The 25,900-nt window shown below is 38.4% G+C and overlaps 1 protein-coding gene across 1 annotated transcript; it reads left to right on the top strand.

The window, feature by feature from the left end:
- The first annotated feature begins 244 nt into the window (after positions 1–244).
- On the top strand, positions 245–24,771 carry RAB12 (RAB12, member RAS oncogene family). The gene is made up of 6 exons (XM_069853882.1): positions 245–614; positions 13,995–14,055; positions 21,204–21,342; positions 21,866–21,955; positions 22,916–23,020; positions 23,545–24,771. Exons 1-6 carry the CDS (start codon positions 371–373, stop codon positions 23,656–23,658), a joined length of 753 nt encoding a protein of 250 aa, XP_069709983.1. The 5' UTR covers positions 245–370; the 3' UTR covers positions 23,659–24,771.
- Positions 24,772–25,900: the final 1,129 nt, after the last annotated feature.

The following is a 25,900-nucleotide window of genomic DNA, read 5'->3' as shown; positions in this document are numbered from 1 at the left end:
GTTCCCAGGGTGGGCCGTGGGGCTGCTCCCGGTTCCCTCCTCCGCCCTCTTTGGGGCCCCAGGCAGCGCGGCGGCCCCCGGGGGTTCCCGGGGCGGGGCGTGGAGCTGCTCCCGCCCCCGGCTCTGCGGCGCGGGGCCGCGGCTCCGGCGCTGCAGGGGGCGCTGCGGGGCTGGGCGGCGGCGCAGTTCCCGTTCCTGTTGCTTTTTTTTTTCCCTTTTTTTTTTTTTTTTTCCCCTTCCTCCCCTCTCTCCCCCTAGTTCCCGGGCCGTTCGGCGGTCGCGGCTCGTCCTCGCTGCCTCCCTCCTTCCCGCCCCTGCCTCGCAGCGGTCGGCGCCGGTGGCGGGGGGGGAGGCGCCGCATGCGGCGCTGATGGAGCCGGGCTCGGGGCTGCCGCAGCGCAGGGCGGGGGGCGGCGGGCTGGACCTCGGGGCGGGCGCGGCGGGGGGGTCGCCGGCGCTCTCCGGGGGTCAGTCCCGCCGCAGGAAGCAGCCGCCGCGCCCGGCCGACTTCAAGCTCCAGGTGATCATCATCGGGTCGCGGGGGGTGGGCAAGACCAGCCTCATGGAGCGCTTCACCGACGACACCTTCTGCGAAGCCTGCAAGTCCACCGTGGGTAAGGGACCCCGCCGGGCAGCGCCCCGGCCCCTCTCGGGGGATGGCGGGGGATGCCCCGCGTCCCGGCCCGGGGCCGAGAGATGCCCTCCCGTCCCGGGGGCGGGAGACGTCCCCCTTATGCCGTCCCGGGGGAAAGGGGACGCCCTCCCGGTCCCGTCCTAGAGGAAAGGGGACGCACCCCCGGTCCCGTCCCGGGGGAAAGGGGACTCCCCGGTGCTCGCAGGGTCCGGCCGTGGAAACACGGGGCTCGGCGTGGCGGCCGCCTTCCCCGCCCCTCTCCCACTTCTCCTCCCCCGGTGCGGGCCCCTTCCCCGCACGCCGGTCCCCGGCTTTCCCTGCAGGGGCCTCCCAAGGCCTCGTCCCCGCCCGGGTGCGTGGCTGGCCCCGGCCCCTTCCCGCCCGGCCGAGCAGGGTTGCGTCGCCCCGGGTGGATTCCTCCACCCTGTTGTGTTTCGCAGTGGGAAAACTGATGGGGTTTGTGGCTTCCCAGCTCCTGAGGGAAAGGTCGTGGAGGCCCTAGTTGTCCTTGCAAAGTTTGAGAAGGTTTTGGGTGTCCTGTTTCAGCCTTACTAATAACAAACAAAAAGCACGGTTAAAAAAAAAAAAAAAAAGAAGGGTGGTTGGCAAAACAGGGTTTTGTGCTCAAGTCTTGGATGTTGTGCGTAGGGAAACAGAAGTGTTTTCTAAGTTGAAAAGCTGCACAGATTTTAAATGCTCTCCCAGACCACCATCAGATTACTGTTATGCCATCATGGAATGGTTTGGGTTGGAAGGGACCTTAAAGGTCATCTAGTTCCAACCCCCTGCCATGGACAGGGGCACCTTCCACTAGGTTTGGTTGCTCAAAGCCTCATCCAGCCTGGTCTTGGAACACCTCCAGGGATGGGGCGTCCCTGACTTCCCTGGACAACCTGTGCCAGTGTGTCACCACTCTAACAATAAAAAAACCCCAACTTCCTAATATCCAATCTAAATGTCCCCTCTTTCAGTTTAAAACCATTACCCTTTGCTTTGTCGCTATGCTCCCTGATAAAGATCCCCTCCCCAGGTTTCCTGTAGGCCTGCTTTAAGTACTGCTATAAGATCTCCCTGGAGCTTTCTCTTCTTTAGGCTGAACAACCCCAACTCTCTCAGCCTGCCCTCATATTGGAGGAGTTCTAGCCCTCTGATCAACTTTATGTGCCTCCTCTGGTCCCTTTCCAATAGAGCTATGTCTTTCCTGTGTTCGTGAAGAAATCCTCTCTGATTTTAGATCTGAAAAAGTTAATGGTTTGTTTCGTAAAGAGTCATACCTCTTGAGCATACTTTGTATTTCGCTCCTCGCACTAACTGAAGAACAGCCTCCTAGTTCTGTAGCATGCTGTCTTATTCATGGTTTAGTCATCTGAACGAGTCTTGGAGGTAATTTAATGCCTGCTGTCTTTTAATGCACAAATGTGTTAAGGGAAGAAAACAAGCTAGTTAGTCTGCAGTGTTTAATTAGAGTCCTGTCCTTGGAACTCCCAAGTATTGCAGCAAGGCAGTTTTTAAGTCTGTGTCATTGGAAAATACGTGTACTTAGCTTAATTGTAGCTCAGAATATAAGGAAACTTAGAGCATCTGATGGAAAGCGCTGTATTGCCTTTTAGAAACAGAACTATTTCCTATCCAAAACTATCTCTCCGTGACAAAATAATACAGTTATCTTACTTTAATGTAGATTTTATCTGTTGTTTCCCTAAACAACATAAAGTGTCTGAAAATCCAAATCTGGTTGTGCAGATTAGCACTATTAGTGTTGATATATTTGTGTTTTGAAGTTGGTAACTTAACTCATAGAAGTTAGAAAGACAGTGGTAGCATATCAAAGGCATAATCCTCAAATGACACATTGTAATGAAGTTCTGATGGCTTTTGTAGACAGACAGATTTAATTAAATATATGGTACAGCTGAAGAAGTAGAACTAACAGTGGAATGTATTCCTTACATATTCTCTACATCTGTATCTTGTTTTGAACTCACGTGTATCATCTTTGGGTTGACCTACATTAAGAGTTTCTTCAAGGCTGCTCTCTAACTAGGGTTAGTTTCTTGATGCGAATCTTGAGAAGTGAGAGGAGGGCCTCTAGAGCCTGGTCCAGACTTCCAGTCTGGTGCCTTGTAATCAAAACTCATTTGCTAGATAACCAAGACAATGATTGAATCAGAGATGCTTCCTTATTTTAGAAAATAAACAGGAAATAGTGGTATGCTGCTAGACAGAATATTATGTAATGTTTGTTATACAAAGTGTGCCAGCATAAAGCAGCATAGGGAAATCAACTTGTGCCAAAATATATGTGGAAAGACTTGACAGTAATAGCATTCTCTCAAGGTCTTCTGACTAAACTTGAGAGCTGTTGTGATTCCCCCAGACCTTTTGACTGCTAAATGAAAGAGCTTTTCACAGTCAGCTTGCACTCTGGTTTGGTTTTTTTTTTGCACCATAGAGTAAGAAAAAGTAATCTCTGCTATTTACATTTCATGTAGATTGAAAATAACCCACACTTCAAAAAGACTTAAGGTCAGACTTTGATACACAGTTGAAATCATAAAGCTCTTTGTCATCACTTCACTGCAGTGATTTTCATTAACTGTAAGTGAAGAATGTTTTGAAACATTGTTGAAATCCCTGTGACTGAACCAATTTCAGAGGAAGTTACTTAAACTGAGTATACCTTGGGATTAAATTTGAAAAGATTGTGTAACCGAGTAAACAACTGAAATTGGCAGTACCTACCTTATATTGGTGAAGCTGTATTTTAAGTGGCATGCTAGAATACATATTTACTCCCTTACCTTGATAATAATGGTCTCGACCTTATTTCTATGATTATGTATTAAACCTGTGGAAGTATAGGTGAAACAGAACGATATTTAGCACCTTAATCTTTTGTGTGAAAGCATACAGGCTACTCAGAGGTCTTTTCTGGCAATGGACGAATTGCAAATGTCAAAAAAACTTTGGCTGTCTCCCATCCCTAAGTGCTGTTTAGGGTAATAATACTGTGTCATTGAAAATTGGAGTGTTTCTGCTGAAAGTGGATGGTATGGCTTCTATTAAGAAAGATACAGTATTTTAATGCTAATTTAAGAAGACTACATTGCCAGATTGGTAAAGTAAATTCTGTAATAAAAGCGCATCAGCATGTCTTCAGTCTCATCTGAAATAGTGAAGTTCTTTGAAAATATTCAAAAATAGCTTGGCAGGTTTCTGCACATTATTCATAACAGCGCATGATGTGCTGTTGATCTGAAATTCTTTTGATGTATTTATTTTGGGCATTAAATTAGTTGCATAGAATATTGTGTCTACTTAATCTGCTATTTACATAGTACTGAGAATACTCAATATGCTCAAATATTTACTGTTTTTTGCCTGTGGTTGTCAGATGAGAAATAGATGGTGATGTTTACAATTTTATGTGCTAGGGTTGAATGTTTATTTTTACTATTAGGTTATAACTTATTTTTATTATTTGTTTGGGCAAAGAAATTGGTTTTTAGAAATGTTCTTGTGTATCTGCAGTGATGTAAAATCATTCTCTTCGTGCCACTTGTAAGTCCAAAGGTAACTTCTTTTCTATAATGGAATAATACTTATGTGATGGTAATATTGACATCATATTAGCTTTGTCAACAAACATAAGTGTATATATATATATATATATATATATATATATACGCGCACACATATATATACTTTTAAAATAAAAAAATCTGTTCATGTTGGGTTTTTTTCCTTGACCACCATGCACCTGCATTAGTCACACAGGAGCAGAATCCAAAATTATTGTTTAGAGGTTTTTCAGTCTCTTGAAGATGAAAAACAAGCATGCCAAATTCAGCATGAAAAGGCATGATCTTTCTGAAGGTAGTGGATAACTACTCGTTGCCACATTTGTGAGAAAATTCAAAGATGGGTGATGCGGGAAGAATGCTTGCCTTTGCTTCTTCCTCTCCCCCCTTTTATTTCCACCCCTAAAAGTAGTTCTTATCTGAAAAGAAGTACATCTTAATTCAGATTTCCATAGCTATGTTGTTATAATTACGTATTAATTTTAAAATGGTGTTGTCTCATCCTCTATTTCATCATAGCCCCTTTATTTCTCAAAGCCCTCTGTTCTCACCTTCTGCCAAGCTGCTGCTCTGTCCTTCCTATGGCTGTCTGTCCTACCTGTGTCCACCACATCTTAGCTCATCCCCAGTCTTTCAGCTCGTTTTCTTCCCTGACTGATCTACGAAGTTCCTGCACTTGGCAGTATTTCCTGCCCATCTAATTTTGCCGCAGGCGTTATACTTCTCTTTGTGCTTTAATCTCTGAACCTGAGGTTCCTGCTCCCCCAAACCTGTGGCCTTTGCCCTGACTCACCTCTCAGGCGGCTGACTCTACTGCTCCCTCAAATCAAGTTATGCTCCTCAGCTTTTCTTTTACCAGCTGGCTTAGCACATAGTTTCAGAGGACTGGTCTGATCCTTAAGCTCTTTTCCACCAGGTCTGGAAGCATCCCAGGAAAGAGGCCTTTCCTTTGATAATATCAGAGCAGTTTGGGTGCCCCGTGCAGGCTCACTGCTGTTATAGTGAAAGCTAAAACTTCTTCAGTCCTGGTTTACAAGCAAAATCACAGATAGAGCTACTCAGCTGAGTTTGTTATGGGAGGGTTTGTTGTGGATCAGGATGGGAGTATTGTGACCTGTGATCTGTATTGAACTAATTGTAGCCTGTGGGATCCAGATCAGTGTCATGCAGTGTAAGACTCCTTTGACATCACAAAAATGCTCTTTGACCTTGTTTCACCATACTTTGGTGTTAACATGAAATATATGTAAGTTGGGAGCTCATTAGATTTACAGAGCTCTAAGGCTTTTTCTTCCAAGCATTTTTTTTCCTATCAATTCTATCTAAAATATGAATGTCCATGCAAAATGCCTAATATCCATAAAATAAACAATAGTGATGATGTAGACGTCAGGTTCATCTTTCATCAGAGCACTCTTAAGGCAGCTTCTGGTTTTAATTAATATGCACATACATGCATACGTATGTGTACATATGTTTGGGGTTTCTGTCAGAATTCAAGCCCTTTCTTCATTCTCTTCATCCTTAAAAAATGTGGACTAATGACATAAGTTTTAAATTTCATTCCTGTAAGCTTGTCATGTAACATAATTATATTCACTTAAAAGTATTATCCTATTCATTTTAGAAGTATCGATTGGTTATTTTTCAGAACTACCCCTTAAGTTGCTTGTCATTTTTTTACTTACCTAGTCACTATTTTTTCTCACAAGCACTGTAAGCATGATATGCAGTTTATTAACCACTTGAAAAATAACTTCTTAGTAAATCATAATAAAAATTATGTTTGTAAAAGAATTTTTGTAATTTGATATAATACAAGGTGAAAAACAGTCTACATAAAATTTCCAGGAAAACGTCCCACAACAACATCAACTAGAAGAACATTTATCTTTTTGCTACACTTGTGGTATGTGCTGTGGGCTCTAACAAGTATAATTCATTTTAATTTTTCTTTAAAATTTGTTTTTCCCCTACCATAAGATGGCACTAAAAACTTAGTTGAGGTGGGGAGAGGGAAGAAAGAGTAGCGACAGGTGTCTCTTGCTTTACCACATTAAGATGTTCTTGCTTTATACCCAGAATCAGCTCTGTCCTCAGACTGAGAAAGTTCTGCTGTTGTACAAAAAACCAAAAAGACAATTCTGATCAGCAATAAGTATTTCTGTGAGAATTGATCCTTCTATCTTCATGTGTCCGGGGTGTTAATACATTTCTCTTACTATTGGCTTTTGGCTAGTGCAGAATAGTGTAAGTAAAACAAATAAATAATCTTGGTGATGATGAGCTGCAATTACTTGACAGTCTACAAATAGGAGAGTAGGAGGCTGGAAACTCTCACAGAAAAGTTTGTATAAAACCTTGAAATAATTAGGGAGTACGTATGAACCTGCCTTGTTTATTTTTGGTTCTGTAGCCATTAGTTTAGGAAATGTAACTTGCTACAGGAGTCTGTGTTCCCTGGGAGCTGCCTTTCACCTTTACCAGCAATGTCATCACTTGAAGTTGACAATAGAGACAACAGCAACTGAAAGCACCTGGCAAGTAATTGTTTGCCTCAAATGTGTCCACTAAGCATATTTTATGGCATTTGGTGTAGTCGGCAATTTTTCTTCATGCATAATTGTTATTCATGCGTAATCATTTGAGTCTTCATAAGGTGATAAAACTGTATTTTAGAATAGGAAAAGATAGTAGGTAGGTGATATAAATGATCGGAGTTTAGGAACAGGGTTTTGGGAAGGTATGAGGTTTTTCATTACTAAGAAGTTGTGAAGAAGAGTAAATTTGAAATTGATTTTTTTCTTAGTTTGTAAACTAGATGTTAACTTCAGGCGATAGAAATATTTGGGTACTGGGTTATATCAGCACTACAGAACTGTCAGAGTACCACGTAGTCCCCAGTCAGTACATAAGTGAGAATACATAATTAAAATGCAAAATGAAGAGGCCACTTGAATGGTGCCGAATACAGAGTTTAATCTGCAAGGAGAGTGGAATGCAGCTGTCAAACTCAGTCTCCACTGGGAACAGCTGAGCATGTAAAAAAAAAGTAGGGCCATATGATTCTCAGTTATGGACTTCTTATTTCTTTCTGGGAGTTGTGAACTTAAATGTTCGTTTGATGAGAGTAGCAAATGCACTATTCGGAATAATTGTGGCTTTACCTAAACCATAAAATGGATGAGATAAACTTCTGCACTAGGCTGTCCTTAAACAAGAAAGAGGATTTATATTCTGTTTTACAACTTCTACAGCTTTCTTATTGTGATATATCAAGGAGTGGGAAACTTGATACCCAAAATGAAATACTAAATTCAGTCTCATTTTTTAATAGATTCTGCATTTTTTAAATTTGGATAGTGCTGTTCGTTGAATAGGTTTAATTTTTCTTCACGTTCATTTTTCCTTTATGGTCAGGTGGTTTTAGACCAGTAGCTCAGTATCTTTTCCTGTTCCGTATTAGAAGTTTTGAAAATAAGTCGTGTTCAAGAAGGCACAGAGAATCTTACTCCTTCCATGCTTCCCTTCCACCTCATTCTGTTTATCAAAATTTTGGAACATGGTTTGAACTTAGTACTGTAAATAGTGTCTAAAGCCTACATTTTGTGAAAGGCTTTATAATTTTACTGTCCACAAGAATGTAAGAAAATTATAGCTTTTTCTGTTCTCATTGCATTTGAAAGTATCAGGCATGTGAGATTTGGAAGATGTGTATTGGAAGGTCAAAAATCACTGCCAGTTCCTAAAAACTAAATATAATTAAACTTTTAAAGTTTAGTCGCTATGTGTATATTACTAAATGTCTTTTTTTCCTTCTGTTGTTGGTGTATCTGTTTCATTCTGGTCTGTAGCACTGTTGCCAGTTGAGATATGGGTAGATTTTTATTTTAGGCGAGCAGTCTCACGTGTCTGCACGTTAATCATTCTAGAATTACACGCTGGAGCTTTATGGACAACGTAGCTTACCTGCCTCTAAAATAATCCTCACACTGGCTTGTGTCTGACTAACACTTAATGCTTCCAAATAGTTAAAAAGTCTTCATGACATGCAGTTTGAAAGACATATTTCTGCTTTAGTGTGTTTTGAAATTAACTGTATGTCCTACGGCTTCAATTAAAATAAGGTATGATACTTAGGGGTTTTGTAACCTTCCCCTTTCCTCTCCATGCACTTTTTGTTGTTGCTTGCTTCTCCCCAAAACATCATGGTAGAAATCAGTACCAAAGCTATTGAGCATCTTTTCATTAACTTCAGTAGTTTCTGGAAAGTTATAAGTATGGTGTGGTATTTAGTTACAGACCTGGCCTGACAAAGATAGTTCTTAACTCAAGAGGCATGGACCAGTTGTAGCAGAAGTGAGAAAATCTGTCTATATGCTGCTGTCAGATGTCCAAATTAAATAACCTGTCGTAGTCTTTGAATTACATGTTAGTTCTAATGGTTAATGAGTATGTAACCTCTGAATTTCTAAACTGATTGTGTTTCTTTACATGTGTTCTGGTTATTTTTCACTAATTGAATTGCTTTGATGCAAATTACTAATAGGCCTCTGAAAATTTAATCTATTGGAATATATTTTTGTTAGGGGGGAGTGTGTGCTCTATTTGCATCTGTTTTCTCAGATCCTCCTTTAACTTCATTATCAGGAAATCTTGGCCTCTGAAAGGTCACATTTTTCAACTCCTCTGTCTGAGAGCCTAAGTACAAAATGCATGGTAAGAAGTTTCTTCACCATTTGTTTTATTTCTGAACAAATTTTTAGCTTTAAAGAGTGAAGGTAGAGCCAGATGTGTGTGTTTCAGCTTGTGGTTTAATAGCTAATTTTTAGTTCCTGTTTGGGATGAGAAATTAATGTGTTATGTGATCTGTTCTAGACTAGGCTCCATTTTTATTACATTTCAGTCTCAAGTTTGGAACAGTCTCAAGTTTAGTTCAGTGACAAGGTACAACATTCCCACTGACTTGCCCTTATCTAGAACTTCATTAGTGCACTTCTATTTTGAGTGTCTGTTCCCTTTCTTTAAGGACTGTTTATTTTTGAAAAGAGTGCAGTTTACTTAGCTGTATTATGTACTTTAAAAACCCCTTCTATTCTAGCCCTTTATTTCCCCTGGAAAAAAGCATAGTTTCAGTTGAGCACATGTTGTAATAAATGTTCTTGTTTGCATGAAGGATATTTTTAATCTGAAGTTTGTGTGCTATTGACAAAAACAGTGTCCTTTGTATAAAACTTCAAAAATTCTTACCTTACACCACCTAAGTACTGCTGTACTTAATGCCTTATTTGACACGCAGCCTGTGGGGACAAGGCAGCAGCTCATTTGCAGTTTTAAGTAGCAGGGCAAGGCTGAATCAGTATACTTGTACAATAGAAACAAAATCAGAAAACCAAACCAGAGGCTGAGATCTGTATTTTCGTGCCTTTTCATTAGTTCTCACATGTGCATGGAATGTGTATTTGGATTCCTGTAAGAGGATGGTCAAAATCTGACATCCAAAACACATTTAATTAATAAGAAGAGAGGTAGTGGTCCAGATTTACTCATGGCATGAGTGTAATAATTTTAGAAAAACTGAATGCATTGCTTTCCTGTGGTCCATGTAAGCCTAATGTGTGAAGAGGAGACTGACTTTTAAAACAGAGGGGAGATAGTGTTAAGCCTTTTGGTTCCCTTCACATCACTGTGACCTGGCAGAGGGCACACTTCAGCATGATCATAAGCACATGCACTTGTTGGCTGCACTGGCATGTGTACATTGGGTAATTTGTTAACAATAAATTGACCAGTAGGCATTAAAAATGCAAACTAAGCAGCATGCAAGCAAGCAGTAGTTTGCTGGTGTTGTAGCAGCTAAAGAGGAGCCTTTCTTTTTATAAGATGTGTTGTTCAGATTTAACACAGTTGTCAGCAGTAATTAATGTTTCTTCTACTTTGTTGATCTGTATATAAAACCATGACCTCAGCTCTATTATATTTGCACAATTAAGAACACAAGGAGCTTAAGTGACTTGTTTGTGTTCGATGTTGTTGACATCCTTTTAGGGGGTACCTGCTGTAACTGGAGGCGAGCAGTGGGGAACATGTTGGTGTAGCTGTGCTAGTAGAATATTATGCCACAGCTAGTAAGTCCCATCTGTCAGTACACGCACTCTGGTGCACTGCAGTTTGTGCAGTCATATAGCTTCAAGACTGGAGAAGCCTCTGGTGGTATTGAACACAGAACAAGTGCACAAGTTTATTAATCCTGGACGTTAGTTGTGTTTTAGGATCTGCCATAAGGGAGTAATAAATGCAAGGTCCAACAGTATCATTACAAACAGTATGAAACTTGGAAAACAGTCTGACACTTGGAAAACAGTCTGACAGTACATCTGTACTTAACAGGCCTTAGAATTAGGTTTAACAAGACTGAGAAAGATGTATCTTGCTTAGGGCAAAGAGTTTGTCGAAGAAAGGCTTTTAAAGAATTTACCAAATATTGCTGGCATCAACACTGTAGCACTACTTTTTAAAAAAACCACCATTTTTTAAGAGCACACTTCTCTATTCTGTACTGAATAGAGATGCTTAAAAAAACCTGTTCCCAGTTATTTTGCTGAAGAATGGGAGTTTGCAGCAGTTGGTCCAAATCTTCTGCTCTACAACTGCAGATACAAAGAGCATACAAGAGTGGCTCAGCATATGTGAATGGAAAGGTGCAGTTGTCTAACTCTCAATGCCTATGTGACTAATAAGTCTTTGTTATCTGAAATAGTGGAGAGGGTTAGTTTCCTGATTGATTTTCAAGGAATATTAACCATTTTTCCTCTTGGTTTTAATAGCTGGAGTATTTGTGTGGATAACAAAAATTTTCATTTAGATATTTCCATTGACATTAATCAAGCTAAATAATTTTTTTCCTTGAACTTCTTCCTTAACTTGAGATAGTATTTGAAATTGAAGTGGAAAACAGATGATGGTGTTGTTGCTTTAATTAAATTACTAATTTGTATGTAAACTCAAAAGCTCTACCTTTGGCAGGTCAGTGGTGAAACTGATAATGAAACCTGACAGGCTTAGGAATTTTTTCTTCATGTGCAAAAGGAAAATTGCCAGATTTTTTCTTTCAGTATTGGCAGACGTGAAGCTTTTGGTATTGTGTTGCTGCTTGCAGAGCATTGCTAATTATAAAGAGCAGTTAAACAACCTTTGCTTAGTTCTGGCAAGCTATCTGACTTTAAGCGTTAAATGATTGAAACAATTCTGTAGAAGAACATGCTTTTCCAAAACTTTAATGGTTTGCGCTGATTATTGTAAAAGTTTAACAGTAGTGTTTCATGGTAAGACTTTAAGGTGATTAATAGAAAAGACTGTCTTTGAAATAGCAATGCTGTTGACATATTATTTATTTTGAAGCCGTATCTTTAATAGGTAGGCTTTTTTCTACTTTGCTCATATGTTGTGCCTACTAGTCCCATAAAGTCCCATGTAGAAAATCTATTACAACATATATGGATCTTTCTGTAGTTCATTATTTAGTTTTCCTTTTAAAAAATAACCCAAACCCTTTTTGTTCTTTGGTTTGTATAAGATGGCAGTGTATAAACCACTTATGTAAAAATAAAAATATTTTGTGGAACTTACATGAAATTCCTATCATAGTTTTAGTACACAATTTTGGATCAGAGGTGGTTTAGATGACTTCTTTTTGTGTGACAACACAAAGTTTTCTTTACATAACATAGCTATATTCTCTCTCTGCTCAGATCAAGCTCCTCTACAAGTATAATTGTTAGGCTAATACGAGTATACCCACCTATATGAGTATCATAGATTCTTTTTTCTGTTTATGTTTCTCTTGAAGAGAAAAGTGAGATTCAGTTTTTAACCTGAGTTCTCAGATGTATGGCAAATTGTGTGGTATGCTGTGTGCGAGATAATGGCAGGATTGGGAATTGATGTGGAGATACCTCGGCAATTCTATTCAAACTTCCTTGAGGAAGGGAGAGGTTTGGAATAATTTCTGTTAATATTAACTCCTTAGCAAGTAAAATTGCTGTCTATTGTAGGTAAAGCTGTGACCATCAAGACAATAGTTTATGCATTCAGTTTTGTGCTTTAGCTCCAGTATTGCCTAGGAACCCTACTGGGATTTGAATGGGATACATTTTGATAAGTGAAGTATAACCATCAAATGTCCTGAATAGCTCTCCAAGAACTGGTGAGTAGGTGTACAAAACACTTTTAAAGACGTAGAGACGAATGTGGTGGTGATAACCTATACTGTTATCATTATGTTTTGTGCAACTGCAAGCTGCTTGGAAGGATTTTTTATTAGGAGACTGAAGATCAGTGATCCTCCCATTTATTTAGTCTAGCTGGACAGTGGCAACCAGTTTTTCAAACTGAAAATTGAAGTGAATGTATCCATTATAATTCAGTTAGTAAAATGTGTCTAATTCTCTAAAGTCAGTCTGTTTTATTTTTTCTTACCAACAACTTTAGAGACATAACTATCTTTAAAAGCACTTTGAGATAAGTGGCCAGTCAACAATGTGTGACTGGTTTTCAGAATATAAAATGCAATCTTTTTTTCCTTACCGAAATTTTCAAGTAGTTCAGTCTTCTCTGTCAAAGTGACAATCTTGATTCTAACAATATTAGCAGGAATACTTGGGTTTTATCAAGGGTATACATTAGGAAAATGTGTGGGTTTTGTTAGAGAAAATAAGGTTGGTTGGTTTTTTTTCTCTCTTCACTGTCATCCGTATCATTGATACACAATTGTATGTAAAATAGCGAAAGTGTTTCCAACACACCGTGCTTCTGTGCTTCTGAGTGAGTTTGTGTGCTAGTCTCAACCATGTTCTCTTGTCTTTTTATTTCCCCTTTTTTGATTCAGCACTGTTAAGGAGGGATGGTGTTCAGAAGAAAGAGTAAAGCAAAAATCTTCATAGATATGTATACTAAAATGAACAGATTCACAATCTACAAATGCTATGACAGTCTAGGATGTTTATAACCTGAAATATTCTTGTAGTTGAGGTAGTAATTTTTGTCTGGGTATTGTTTGACCATAGTATATCTTACACATCGGTGGCCAGCATTTCTTTCTACGGCAAGGTCCTCATGGTTCTGCCTTTAATATTTAGTATGCAAAATGTGGCTGGAGTTTGAGATGGTGGCTATAAGTACCATACTGGTATAAAATTAATTTTAAAAGCGAAATACCCTCTCTAAATCTAAGCAATTTGCTAATAAATATTTGCAGGAATTAAGAATGACAGTGCTGACAGACTTCTTCAAACAGCAACCACAATTCTAGCACTTCTACTTTACAGATGCTAAGAATCCAGCCTGGAATTCATGTGTGTGTTGTTCCCACTTCACAGACAGTGAAACTGATGTGGAGGGATTAGATTCGCTCGATGCCTTCAGGGCATCTGTGCCAGCTCAAAGTAGAGCAGGCTTGTCCTTGACAGTCAAGGTGAATAGGGGAGAAACAAACATACTGTGCCTGTTGTTTTACTGTTATGATGGGTTTACCTGCTGCTCAAAGTGTTGCACGACATGGAAGGTTTATGTTGTGCTAACTGCTGATTTGGATGGCTCACAGACTACATAGTGGTTGTCAAATCCCCATGGTGTTCCTGAAGTGACCCATAGTGTGAAAATCCTGCTTGTTCAGACTGTTACAAGTTGATATAAAAAAAAAAATCAAAAAAATAATTATTACACCCTCATTACTTTTGCTTCTTATTCGTCCTTTTCTGTTTACTGTATTTTATTTATAGGTGTTGATTTTAAAATCAAAACAGTAGAACTAAGAGGAAAGAAAATTAGATTACAAATCTGGTAAGTAAAACAAATGTGAAACCAGCAGTATGTTTTAATTTTTATGTTCTAGCATGAGTCAGTATGCTTGTCTAATACTATTAACTGTTATAAGCTGGTTTAGCTCTTACCCTGTTGCTTCTCTCCTCCGTACCCACAAGACTTAAGCAAAACCAAATGCCTCTTAGATTTTTGTGAGAGTAAAGGAGGAGAAGGATAGATAAAGTTAGGAGGACATGAATGTAATTAGCAAAATGTTCATGCATCACAGAGGTCTCAAGCCCCTTTTTCTAGAACAGAAGCATCCATCAGAAATAGAATAGGAATCACACAACTAACGAAAGGTCACCTTGTTTAATAAACACTAGAGAAAATACATTTTGTGGTTTTATATTCTGGACTGTTTAAAACTGACCTTCATTATAACTGCATTTGTAAAGCAAATGTAAGTTCTTTCTAAACTTTTTCTAAAACTTGGTAAAGGCAGTGCTGTTTGTTTGATGCTATATTAAATAACTTTAAAGTGAAGGGCATCCAAGACAAAGGAAATTCTGTCCACTCTAAACAGCACTGATAAGTCAAACAATCCCGTACAATTAAGTTGCTATACTGATGTTCTACTACAGAAGGCTGAAAGCCTGAACTAAACTTTTAACTTCTGGAGTAGGTTACATGTTTTCGGATAATGATTATTCATGTCAATGGTTAATATAATTTTTATTGTTTAGAAATTTATTAGCTCTTATTTAGCTTAAGAGCTTCTTTGTTTTGCAGAGTAGTACAATGTGTAAACATTGTTATGAGAGAGTAAACCAGCTATGTTCTATACATTAATCTTATATACCACTATGTAGAAGCTTAGCTTTGGTTTATTAACGGTGCTTGATGTATAATTGGCAGTGTAGCTAAGCTGTTAAAGCTGCTAACAATCCATAGGGGAGGAGAAGCTCTAAATATTGTTACACTTTTGGGTTATTCTGGTGTTCTCTCATTCTTAACTAAGTGGATGCAGTGAATTCAGTTTACTAACTCCTCTTGGCAGGTCACCATCAACTCTGTTTGTCACACCATGTGTCTGTCTTGCTTCCCTCTGAGTTAACTGATGCTTCATCCTTGGTATCATCAGTCACTTAACACTTGAATGTTAGTGGCGTGTCTTCATCCATCATCTGTCCCTGTTTGGAAACCTATGACCACAAGGCTGGCAGTTGAGCCAGCAATTGTTAGCCAGGGTCTGCTGGAGCTGACAGAGGTAACAAAAAATTCTGATATGATGATACTGCTGTATGCCTGATATGATTTTTTGCTATGAATTGTGCTAATCTTATCAAACAAATTTTTCATGTTGAATAAATACTTTATAGGAGATGTGTTTGAAAGAGATGTTTAAACCATTATTTTCCACATATTGAGAATATGCTAGCAGGATGTAGGAAACTTTAAAAACTGATAGGTTGCTAAAATGTGAGCATTACTCCTGTGCAAAGCCCTGCTAAAATGGTGGAGAAAACACAATGTAAAGAGACATTCTTTTAAAATATGATAAAATCCATGAACAGAAACTCCTGCACTTTCTCTTCATTAGTGGCTGTTCAAATGCTGTTCTCATACTTAACCCTCAAGACTGTCTTGGCATACTTCTAATTTTTTTAAAGAGCAATTAGATAAGTACTCCATTTGCTGACTTATCCTGAAGTATGTTTTCTGTGTCGTTTGGCCTGTTTATAACCCCTTGTTATCACAGAGCTGTAGAATCGTTTAGGTTGGAAAGGATCATTGAGTCCAACTGTAAACCTAACTCTGCCAAGCCCACCACTAAACCACGTCCCTAAGCACCACATCTACACATCTTTTAAATCCTTCCAGGGATGGCGACTCCACCACTTCCCTGGGCAGCCTGTTCCTGTGCTTGACAACCTTTTTGGTGAAGAATTTTTTTCTAATATCCAAACTAAACCTCCCCTGGTGCAACTTGGGCCCATTTCCTCTTATTCTACCACTTTTTACTTGGGAGAAGAGGCAGACACCCACATCTCTACAAACTCCTTTTGGGCAGATGTAGAGTGCAATAAGGTCTCACTCAGCCTCATTTTCTGCAGACTAAACAGTCCCAGGTCCCTCAACTGCTCTTTGTTAGATTAAAAAAGGAAAGCAGTTTACCGAGTCAAGCACTTGGAAGTTCAGAAATGCAGAATTAAGTTGCATGGCTGATCCTAAGTCTGTCTCCTTTCATACCTATGCAGAGACAGAATTAATGTCGCCTCATACTTTCTGGTAGCCTTATGTACAATGATTACAGTAACTGTTCTACAAAAACACTTGTTAGGAGATCTGATTATTTTGAAAGTTTATGCTTATCTGTTTTCTTAAAATATGTAAGGTCACATTTCAAAGCACCAAAGTTTGATATTTATTTTTGGTCATTTGATGATTCCGTTTCAAAAATCAAACAAGAAGAGTTTAAAAAAAAATTGATTCTGATATTTGTATTGTCGCTTGACCTGTCTCTCCACTGACCACAGTATCGACAGACCTCTAGCACTTAAGTTTATCAAAAACCAGTAGTACTATTTTGAATATGTCAAGCAATTAGGTGTGGAAGACATCCATTTGAAAGCAGCTTTTGCACCTGCTGCTCTTAGTAGTGCATTAGTAGCATAGTATACAAACTGGTCTTTTCTCCTGTATTGACTTAGCAGTGGAATGCTCTGCACTAAGGATCACAGAGACGTCTGCTCTCAGCTGTAGCTTCCTATCTAGTCCCTGCTACCTCACAGTACCTCTTCTGCTATTTCCATGACTTTTAGTCAGGAAACAAACTCCTACTCCGTAGATTATAAAATGGTATAGCAGGTCTGAGGGTGCAGAGTAATGTCCATATTCTCTGTGCCACCAGTAATACCAGCAGTGCCAGAAGTAGTAGATGCAGTAAATCCGTTGTTGCACTGCAGTTCCTGGCTGAAACAAGCTGATAAGCTCTGTGAGAAGAAATGCGTACATGCAGCACTGGCTGTGTGATAAACCAGAACCACCAGATAGTGTAAGTGTCCAAGTGAATCCAAGCATCTGGGAATTGCGGCTTTTTCAAAGCTTGAAAATAGACTAAACAATAGGACCCCAACTTTCATGGTTTGAAGCATAAGTGTGCTGGGAGTTGCATAGCAGGACGATAGGGTGTCTGACCGTCACCTCTTACCTGAGTAAGCTGGACACCCAGCAGCAGCCATTTCTTGCTGTTAAGTTAGTGTTAAATTTTTATTGATGTTTAAAAATATATTCCTTTATATTGCTGCTTCACACCATCATTCATGAAAAATTAAACTTCAGAGCCAGTTTTGAGTTTCTCTGTGCGTTTCAAGCAACTGTTTTAGATAGACACAGAGAAGATTTATGTAAAACAAAAATTATCCAGATCTGTTAAGATCAGCTGTATTTGTATTGTATTTTATGCCATCTGAAATAGTGGGAATACAACAAGTCAACACTTGAAAATGGGCTTTGTGTGGTGTTTTTTATTTGCTTTTGTTTGGTGTAGTGTTTATTTGTATTTTTGGAGTGACATCTAGTTTCTGTTTTGGAAGCAGAAAACCAGAGTCAAGCAGTGGGGTTTTATTATTTTAGATGGCTGAGGAGTCATTTGCTGTGTGTTTCTGATTACAACTTAGAAATACCAGTGTTTTTCCATTAGAACAATTGAAAAAAAAATCAATAACAGAAAACTGCTTTTAGCATTAAAAAAGGAGTAATCTGTTGTGGTTTTTTCAGTGATGCCAAATCAAGTTATAATAATTGGTCAAGTTGTAATAATTTATCATTTGGACTTCTGGAGTTTGAGTTAAATTGAACTGGCTGGTTCTTTTATTCTATTATGTCAGTTCTGACTAGATCAAATGAAGAACTAGCAGCACTTAGTATCTCTTAGTATTCATGAAGTTGTGTACTGTTAGGCCAGTTAAATAATGCTCATCTCTTCTCCTAGCTTTCCACTAGTAGTTCAATAGCTATCCTTACTGACATACTCCAGCTGCACAAGCATAATACATCGACGAAAATAGTATAACAAATGTAATTGCTCCAGCACTGCACATGAAAGGAAGGCATTTTAAGTTGGATATGCTTTTAGTATTAGCTCTGCATTAGGGGTTGCCATTTTTCTTCAATATTGGAAGAATATACTGCACATTTTCATGAAGAAGATAGCACCTGCAGAATATGAGATTCTGTGTGAAAGATGAACTTGATACTCTTCTCACCCTGCAGCTTGTTTAGGTAGCTAGGGGTTATTTTTGCAGAAATAGTGTTCACTTTACTATATGAAGGTTAGTTCAATGTTAATGTAGTGTTAGAAACTGCAAATTCAGCTTATTTTCTTCCAGTTTTCAAAGGAAACAAAGGTTAGAATATCATGCTTGCAACCAGAAACACATTGACTGGTTTCATTTAAACTTGCTGCAGCAGTAGAGGCTTTGTCTCAATGACTTAAAGCAAGGCAAAGAGAATCAGCCATAATCCGCTGTAATTAGCGTGACTAGTAGGTGACAGTCAGTGGCCATCTGGGTAGTCAGGCTGTCCATGGGTGTTTTAAACTGGCTGCAGCATGTGGTATGACTTGATTAGCCAGCAAGCCAGACTACAAGTTGTGTGATATTTAGGTGAATGACCTACACAGAGATGAGTGCAGGACCTGAAGGGGCAAAAAGGAGCAGCAGCAGCCTGGGAATATTATGAACTTTTGAAGAGCCTGAGGGCGTTGTGGGGTGAGGAGGTGCAAATAGTATGAGGTAGACCTGGAGATAACAGCTCTCGGCAGGTTAGGGGAAACGTGGAGCTGGATATAGCTGGATGTAACGTTGCATACTTGATGCCAGTGCCTATGCCTAAACATAGTTAGCGTGTTTACTTCCCCTCTGTTTTTCTATTGTATGACCTGAGCGATCTGGTAGCCCCTCTGTGAAGGAGTTGCTAAAGGTCCTTGGCACTGATGCGAAGGCACAGCCAGGGTGACTCTGAAATAGCCCCTTTATTTCTGTGTTCTGGTAGGGGCACAGAGTGGAGGGGGAAGACTGGTCAGCAAAAAAAGTGTAACTTTTTCCATTATTCTGGTCAAAGCTAGAATAGATGCATTCTCCCACATCAGGTATGCCCTTCCATCTGACATCTAGTTATGTCTGCTCAGAACAATGGAACTAAAGGGTCCCATTCTTAATACACTTGATCAGTAATCTAGATTAGCAACAAATGGCAGGGGTTGCCCTGCAAGGTCATAATTCTGAAAATCTGTTCATAAACACTAAAGCAATGTTATCCATATGTGGAAAATCAACGGTTCGTACTAGATTTTTTTTAATTTTTCAAGGAGTGAATATCCGAATTTCAAAAAATAAATCTGACCATAGCAAAGTAGTAGTGGAAGAGAAAGTAGAGTTACTTACTCTGAGTAATACTTATAAATGTTATTTCAGCTGCCAGAACTTGTATTGCTTTAATAAAAATGCCACAGTACTGTAAGAAAGCTACCAACTAACCATCTAATTCTGGTTTGAAATACTGCTAGAGCTTGACTTTATTGAAACAGGCCACCTAGTTTACCTTCTATAGGGTTTGTATGCATGTAATTCTGAAGTTCTGAGTAGAGAACGGTACTTGAACAAGAATTAAAGAATGAACGTGATAGGAATTTGTTCTCTACTGCCCCATATTGCAATGCCATTGGCTTGAAGTAAAGTAGTAGTCAGTATTTTTCCACAGGCCGTGAAGAGGTCTGAGATCTTTCCCTAGTGGATGATGCTGTACTTTGTGAATTCGCTAGCAAAGGCTTATTGCTAACAAGTTCACTTATGGCAATTTCAGGAGGAAGTTAACTACTTTACTTTTAAACCTGCTTAGTTAAATTTCTTAAGGATTTTGTGAAGCAAGGTAGGTTTGTGGTATTTGATTCTGTTGCTTGTTATGCATAGACTTTAACAGGATGAATTCTTTAGGACAATCAGTGTGGCATTTTGTGAATGTGAGTTGTTTTTTTTTTTTTTGGTAATAAATGTTTTGGACCTCCATTGTTAATCTCATTCCCAAATTCATCCTCCTTTTGTCTAAAATGTGACTGTTGAAGAGAGTTCCTTTTGAACTTTCGAGTCCCAACACACATGCACACATTTTCTCCCATCCACTCAATTTTGGTACATCTTTTGACTTGCTCTAACAGTGAAATTTTTAAATTATCCATTCATTCAAGCTGCTGAAGCTGAACTCAAGCAGCAAATGCTTGATCACTTTGGAGCACCATATAACTTTGCAGTTGTAATACCAGTCACATTTTAAGACTTAGGTTATGCACCAGCTATGTTTTTAATATACCTGCCAAAAATCTTTCATAGTCAGGCTTGATAGTGTAATTGAAAGCAGCTCATGGGTTTTCATGGTTCAGTAAAATATGACCATTCTGTCTCATCTGCTTTGGAATAGAACCCAAAGCTAGTACAGGTGACACACTGTCATTGCTCTAAAATAGCCACCAGTGTAAATACACCCTGTCTGAAATACCTGCAATGCTGAAAGTGAGAATAGAAATATTATTTTAACACCTCATATTAGTAGATGTAAGCGTGAAAGCCAGGTAAGTACTTTCAAAAGAAGTACTACATCGTGGTTGCTCACTCTTTTCACTTCTGCCAGTAGCTTCTGCATGAATTTTAAACCCATAGCTGAGTTGCTGTGGTTATTCCAAAAAGGCTCTGAAAGCTCGATTAGTACATTGCTTATTTTATAGCTGGGTGTCTGACTGTGTTTGATAAGCATGTATCCATTTACTTTGTCATTTTTTTCAGAGCTGTTGAAAAAAAACAAAGGACCAACCCCAAGCAACGCAAAACCAGCTTCATCTGCTGGTACATTTTCATTAGACAGCTCCATTCTCAGACACACGTAGAACTGTTTGGTAGCCTTTCTTGGTGAAGTTAGGATAGGATAAGTAGGCATGAAACAAACAACTGTTATGTTTTTTATGGTATTGCTCCATTTCTTTTTTCCCCTGAAATTTACACAAATTGAAGGAAATGTTCAGTTTAGAGGGTATAATGTGGGGGGGGGGGTTTATTAAAATGTAAACGAAGTTATTACATACTTCGGAAATTGGTGAAATATTTTTGCCAATGTTTGCTGCTGCTTCTTAGGGACACAGCAGGTCAGGAGAGATTCAACAGCATTACCTCAGCTTATTACAGAAGTGCCAAGGGAATTATTTTGGTGTATGATATCACCAAGAAGGAAACATTTGACGATTTACCAAAATGGATGAAAATGATTGATAAGGTAAGCCTTAAGTATTTTCTTTTTACATGTTTTTTTTGAGAATCAATTGTTTTCCTTAAAGGTACTCTGTATGACTTTTAACAGCAGCGATAGAAGATTATTAAACTAATACCACCTAATTTTCACTGCATTCTTTTATCTAGGATTTAGCAATTGGGTTTTGTTGCAAAATGGTTGTCTGTTCCTGCTTCCTTGAACTAGGATTGTCCCAGTTAGAAGCATCATTGGAAATCTTTAACATTACTCTTTTTTCTCCCCCAGCGCACAGATAAATGTTTTCTTTCCTGTCAGTGAAATAAGGTCATTATGTTCATTCTTAGATAAACTAGAACAGCTAGTTCTCAAGTCATGTTTTAAAAATGGAATTCAAAAGATGAAGTTGTAAATTTTTGAAATAATGTTTGGGAAGAGCTTTTACATAAAAACGGTGGAGCTGTGGTTCCTTATTTAGTAGAGGAGTTGTGTTGGCATTACAAAGTTTTATATTTCTAGGTTCAGTTAATTAAAAATTATTTAATTGCAGTATGCTTCAGAAGATGCAGAGCTTCTATTAGTTGGAAATAAACTGGACTGTGAAGTTGATAGAGAGATTACTCGACAGCAGGGAGAAAAGGTAAGAAGAGGTCTAATCAAATTCTTACTGTTAGAAACAAAACTGTTGTGGCATTGCTGCTGATGATCCGTGTTCAGTCTTCTTCAGAGTGTTCAGCCTAGAAGCGTATTGAGAGCAGTGGTGTTCTGTCAAAACCCATATGTTGTTTACTTCTGGACAATATGCAATTGTATGCTTTCCTGCTGTGGAGCAGTATATCTTACACAAGTTGTCTTACACTACACAGTAGTGCGGTGAATAGTCAATTTGGGGCTCTGAAAGAGGATGTAGTGAGGACTTGAATTGCAGGTGGGAGATACCTCTACTCAGGACATCTTTGTGATTCTTCCTCCAGGAGTTTGCTTTACAGTATTATTTTAGGACAGGCAACAGCCCTGCTTGATTACTGTCCTGCTTGATTACTTAGCTCACCTTTGTTTTCAGGTTACTTTTGTTCTTTGCCAGCTCCAAAAGTGGTAAGGAACCTGGCAAGATAATATGTTGTAGCACTGTCTTGATCAGGACAGTATTGGTATGGACCATACACAAATGTTTTCCTTCAGTTACCCATCATACGTTCAAAATTAAAGCGTTTTCTGTTAAGAGAGTCAAGACTAATTCTTACATCTGTATTTCTCTTTTTTTTCATTTGAATAATAAGGTTGAGATTAACTCTTCTGAAAAGTTCTTACTTTTTGGCAATCTGCAGCAATACACATCAACTGAAGACATGAACTTCTCAGATTTCAAGTCTGCAAAAATACAGCACACTTTTCTAGTAAACCACTTTTAAGTGAAAATTAGCTATATGTAGCAATATTTGATATACCTTGGAGATTCAGGATCGTTCCTTGGACTGAATTAGGTTTAGGGGAGTTGTGGGTTTGGTTTTTTTTAAAGTATTTATGAGGAGTGTATATTTGCTGTTAGTTCCTGTTTGAGCTTATCTTCATGTAGTTATTTTATTTTCTGTTCCATCAGTTTGCACAGCAAATAACTGGGATGCGGTTCTGTGAAGCAAGTGCCAAGGACAATTTTAACGTGGATGAAATATTTCTAAAACTTGTTGATGACATTCTGAGAAAGGTAAAATGTTCAAGTGATAGTTCCTGTGACCACATAAATGGTCAATGTTTAGATAGTGACTGCAGGTAATTGTTGGAAGGACATAGAGGCCAAGTGCACTCAGTCAGGTGAAGTTTTGGTTAATATGTAGTTGGTGTGATGTAGTTCCTAGACTCAGGTGAACTCTTCAGTTAATAAAACCTGCTGTTGAATTTGGTAAATGTCTGCTTCTATTTGCTATATTTCCTCTTTCCTGTAACTTCACTGTATATCAGCAGCTGGCTGTACGTTTGTCCACTTTGATTTGTGGGCAATTCTTTTATAATTTGTTGTAATTGGTTTAGGAAGTGGCTTTATTTCAACAATATCTTGTAACTTTTTTCTGAAAGAAATTCTTAACAGAACTTACTCAAGTGTAATTCACTAATAAGAGTCAAAAGAATCTTATATTGAGACTTTGGCTGAGATTGAAGCCTTGAAATGAGCTATTTTTTGCTGAGTTTTATGCAGATGACTGTTTACAGGTGATTTTTCTTTTCTTCAAGATGCCACTGGATGTTATAAGAAATGAGTTGTCCAACAGTATCCTGTCCCTGCAACCAGAGCCAGAAATCCCACCAGAACTGCCTCCTCCAAGGCCACATGTCCGTTGCTGTTGACTTGTTACTCCATACAAAGTGAAAAACAGGCGTGGATGGGTAAAGAAAGTATCTATACTACTCTGCACTACAATCATTTGGCAGTTTCTTGTTGCACTTTGTTATTCGAGTCAGAGCTACACACTAACTTGTAAATATGCAAATATGCAATCCTGTTAGGATTCAGCTATAACATTTAATTATTATCCCTCTCCCTCACAATGATGTTTCATTCATTGCCCCAGTGTTATAAATACTGTATAGTCGGTGGGGTTTTACCACGCTTCCAGTCGAGGAGGAGGAAAAATTAAATCTATACCTATTCTTGACATAAATGTTGTAATAGTTCTTGTTATTACAGGCAGGCAGGCAGAAGCTCTTCTGGTATGAAGATAAGCATATGGTGCTTTGCTAACTATTTTAAAGACAAATTTTTTAAAAAACAGAGGACTTTATGTACAAAGCTTCCATAATCAGCACTATGTTTCCTTATAATGTAGTGAAAACATTTTTGGTTGTAGCAGCCTCTGCTGACTGGATTTATTGAAAAGCTAAGTTTAATTTTTGGCGGTCTTTTATTTATTTTGTTTAATGCTGCACCCCTTCTTTGTGTACCAAGCCATCACATCTGGTGCAGATCTAAGATTGCACTCTGAAATAGCATATATAATTTTCTGCCTAAGCATAAACTTAGTTTAAAGTTTCAGTGAAAAAAAAATGGAAATATATTCAGGCTCTAAAAGAAGGTATAAAAAGCAATGCTGCTGTTCTAGACAAATTCTTTTTAAAAAAATGAAGATGATGCAGTTTCCTGTGTTAAGGAATATATTTGTGTATTTGTCTGGACATCTGTAAGGTTGGGGGAAAGGGAACCTGAGGTAAAATGATTTACTTTCTTGATGGTGGAAATTATTCCCATCAAGCAAATACTGTGTTAGGGGTTTGTCTGATAATGAATTTGTGAATTATATCTTTGGTATATCTTTTATTAAAATGCACTGTTTAGTTTAGCTGTGGTAAATCAATAGTTAAATATTTGAATAACTTGGTGTGTCCTGAATGTTGTGGTATTGAAAAACATTGTGGTCTTTCTAAACTAATGAAGTGCAAATAAAATTTTGTATTTATGAATGACAGTGGAACTGCACCTGTTATTAGAATGGCAAGTATCAAATGATGGGTAAAAGGTAGAATCTGGAACACTTGTTTTAATTTTTTTCTGATTTCTTTTTCAGTTTGACAGTTCTTTTAGGTGTGGTTAGAAGAGCAGCAGACATTAGTTTTTCACTTTGATCACTGCTCTGTTGGGAGAGCAGCTGATGACCTAGCTCAGCTGATATCTTCAAGTAGCATGTGACCGCTTGTCATGCTGTCTTAGCAAGTGGTCACCAAACTATTAATTGCACTGGCAACAGAAGTAAGAACCAATCTTTTTCACACTACAGCTTCTCTACTTCTCATTCTCTGGTGCTGGAACCTGTTTTTTCACTTTTGCCACTCTTCTAGCCAGAACACCAGCACTGGCCAGTAAGGTATACCACTGACTTCAACAGCTTCTCTCTGATTTTTACAAGGAAAAGAAGCACAACATACTGTTAACTTTTTTTTTTTTTAAAAAAAAAAAGGAAAAAAAAGAAAGAGTCCGTATTTGACTGAATAAGCTCTGACATCCTGAATACAGTACCATGCAGGTCTTCAGCACACCTGGTTTTCGACTGACAAATTAAGGAAGCGTGGTTGATATTTGTGCTTGTCTTCTGCCACCTTGTGCCTAAACAGTATGCATTTTTACGTAGTAAACTTAGGGTTTGCTATCGTAATGGTAAGATAAAATCGATTTCTAAAGCAGTTGTAGGATTTCTGATGGTACTGTGGGCAATAGCAAGGAAGGGAAAATTATGGAAAATGAGTTTTAACTTGACAACTATTTTATTTTAGCTGAATTGGTTTTTTATTTGTATTTAGGAACTTGTGATTTTTTTTCCTGCAGTTTTCAAATCTAATAAAAATTAAGAAATTTTACTTAGATAAACCTTCTTTTTGTAATTCTGTACTGTTTGTATATAGGTAGATTGGGATCCCAGTCTCTTGTACCAAAAATTAAAAATTATTGCATTTGAGAAATACATACTTATGTAAGAGTGCTTTATGTAAGTGTATTTGATTATTTATTGGAAATTATAAAAAGTTTGGGAAACGTGTTTGCTATGCATCCATTATACTATGAGACTGAAGAGAGTTTTGTCTCTTAATTTTATTTCTG

Source organism: Phaenicophaeus curvirostris, chromosome 3, assembly GCF_032191515.1.
Source record: "Phaenicophaeus curvirostris isolate KB17595 chromosome 3, BPBGC_Pcur_1.0, whole genome shotgun sequence".
Lineage (NCBI taxonomy): Eukaryota > Metazoa > Chordata > Aves > Cuculiformes > Cuculidae > Phaenicophaeus > Phaenicophaeus curvirostris.
This window is presented reverse-complemented; position numbering and strand designations above follow the sequence as displayed.